This window comes from Mesitornis unicolor, unplaced genomic scaffold (assembly GCF_000695765.1).
Source record: "Mesitornis unicolor isolate BGI_N332 unplaced genomic scaffold, ASM69576v1 scaffold10094, whole genome shotgun sequence".
Classification (NCBI taxonomy): Eukaryota; Metazoa; Chordata; class Aves; order Mesitornithiformes; family Mesitornithidae; genus Mesitornis; species Mesitornis unicolor.
Window position 1 is genome coordinate 2156 of NW_010179453.1, and position 2525 is coordinate 4680.

Here is a 2525-nt window from a genome sequence, read left to right on the forward strand (position 1 = left end):
CAATAATCCCCTAAATAAATATGGGACACCCTCAGAAAAAGGGGTGCTTCCCTGCATACCCTGTATGGGTTTGTCCACAATGCTTAACGTTATCCTCCTGCCCTCAGTGACCATCGCTGTGTCGGGTTCCTGCTGCTCAGTCCTGATGTGAAGAATCCTTCAACGCCCCCACCATCAAACACCACAAAGAAGAGCTGGGGGCAGAGTTGCCTTCCCAAATTTATCAGGCAAAACATATTCCCAATAAGGCGAATGAGCAAGCGGTGGCTCCTCATTTATTTACTAGCAGTTTTCGGCCACCACTCGGGGATACTTGCAGTGAGCTTCACTTTATCACCCGCTATATTTAGGCAGAGTGGCTCGTTTATATTTGCTAACCTCAGCAAAGCTAGACCAAGTTCATCTCCTCCAGCCCTGAACTTGCCGGCTGATTTTCCCGCTTCAGTGAAGATTTCGGCACCCTCGGGAACTCCGTCTTTGGGAAGGGGAGCTGAAAATTGGACCGGCAGCAGGCGTTTGCGAATGACGCCCACGTGGTGGGTCCTGGCTGTCAGCTCCTGTCCGATGTAACAGCCTTTGGTAAAGCTGATGCCGTTCATGTAGGCCAGATTTGATTCCAGCGGGAGGGCTACTCCAGGAGGGAGATCTTTCACGCCTTCAGGAATTCCTAGGAAAAAGAGCAAAACCAAGGGGTAAATGCAGTAAAATCTTTAGTTTTTAAGAGTTTTGGAGTATGGCTCCTCTGTGAGTCGTAAAAACAAGAGAACCCATACGAAGCAGCGCGAAATAATGAACTTCCCAGTACTCTGGGCCCGAGTGAAAACAGTCAAAAAGGATGTTTACTCTTCAGAGTGAAAAGAGAACTGCACTCAGCCTGATTTCATGAAGCATACAGCACTTCATCACCATATCGGTCAAAATTCAAAGCTCTCAGAAGGATACAGACTCCCATATAAAGGCATCAACGTGCAGAGAATCATCACAGAGTCCTTGATTCTCTGTGGTAATACATAAAGAAATAAATTTCTCATGGAATCATAGATTCTCTGTAATGCCAATGCCCAAATCCTTCTCACCCACACCCCACAAGTAGCCTTTAACGTAAAAACGTGATTTTCTTCAGAGCCAAAGAACACAGGTTGGCCGATTGTCTTTGTTAAAGCCAGAATGCCAAATATCTGTATAAGTAGTTGTTCTTTTTGTGACCAACGACACAAAAATAGCATTTTTTGGAAGCAGAGTTACACCCAGCGTACTGCAGAGGCACAGCAAGCACTGGTGTTTCAGGGAGGCAGCACATCCGAGCAGACCAGCCCAGTCTGACCCATTAACTGAACCAAACAGACTCAGGTCACTGTTTATAACCATTCTTTTTCAGGTTGCCAATTAATTGAACCCATGCTCTGCATGGACACAGCAAAATCAATGGGAGCTCCGCGCAGGCACAAGGGCTCCCCGGGATCTCCCCTCTCAGATCAAACGTCCACCCCTTGGCCTCTGAGTTAACTCTGCGAATCCAGCCATGCATTTTTAGGAAAGTCAGCTGGGGCGTTTCCTTTTCCTTCCTTAGCAACGAGGAAAACACTCAGGCTGTGCGTCATCCCAAAATAATGAAAATGACTCAAACCACTGAAGTTTCCCTCGAAGAAAATGAATAATCCTGGTTTTCTTTTGCTGTTTGTGTTCCTGACCTGCAGTCCTGCAATCTAAGTAATAGGAAACGGTACCCAAATATTGATTTTGCCACCAGAGAGAACTGTAACTACTGGATCAGTTTTATCCTCAAAGCAGCAAACAATACCTGCACTTATTAACAAGTTAAACACAATGAGACACACCAACGTGGCTTTTATCATTTATTCCTCTGACTTTTATCAGTGTACGAACTCTGATAATGGGATGAAACTGTGACAATACAGAAATAAAGAAATTCCCCCAAATCCAGTGACACAGAGCACAAAACAGGACTTGGCTTTACCTTCTTTATACCTGTGCCTGTGGTAATCCTGAATATTCCCAATACGACTCCCAGGGATAATCTCTGACAGATTCACTCCTTTCTTGGTAATCAGTCTCCAGCCCATGACTTCTGTCCTGGGGTCAGGAGTCAAAACCAGAGCTTGGTCTGCACATTTAGCGAGGGAACCGGCAACGTCTCCTTCCCGCTCCCCGGGGACGACCGCCCACAAAGAGAGGTCAAGGCAAGGGGCGATGTTTACTTTCCTCCGGATCTTGTACAGTTTCAGATGTTTTTGTATGGCGTCCAGCACGCCGCTGTCACACTCCAGCAGGATGTGGGGCTCTTCTTCTGGGCTCTCGTGAAGCCTAAAAAAAGCAACACCTACAAGGTCAGAAAAACAAAAGCCCCACAGAAGCGGAAGCCAAAACGCTTTATCTTGATCCTGGTGTGAATCCAGAGATGTGAGGAATTTCACAAAAGAGCCACACTCAGCTCCCCACAGTGAAATAAATGAAGTTTTTCAGCCATCTATTTTACTCTTTTATAGCAAATACTGCGCTCATCT

The 2525-nt window shown here is 46.1% G+C and overlaps 1 protein-coding gene across 1 annotated transcript; it reads right to left on the reverse strand.

The window, feature by feature from the left end:
* Nucleotides 1-209: 209 nt before the first annotated feature.
* On the reverse strand, nucleotides 210-2325 carry IBA57 (IBA57, iron-sulfur cluster assembly homolog (S. cerevisiae); the record flags this gene model as incomplete). Its single annotated transcript, XM_010182791.1, has 2 exons — nucleotides 210-667; nucleotides 1979-2325. Coding segments are annotated over 2 exons (739 nt in total), but the record flags the coding sequence as incomplete, so codon positions are not given.
* Nucleotides 2326-2525: the final 200 nt, after the last annotated feature.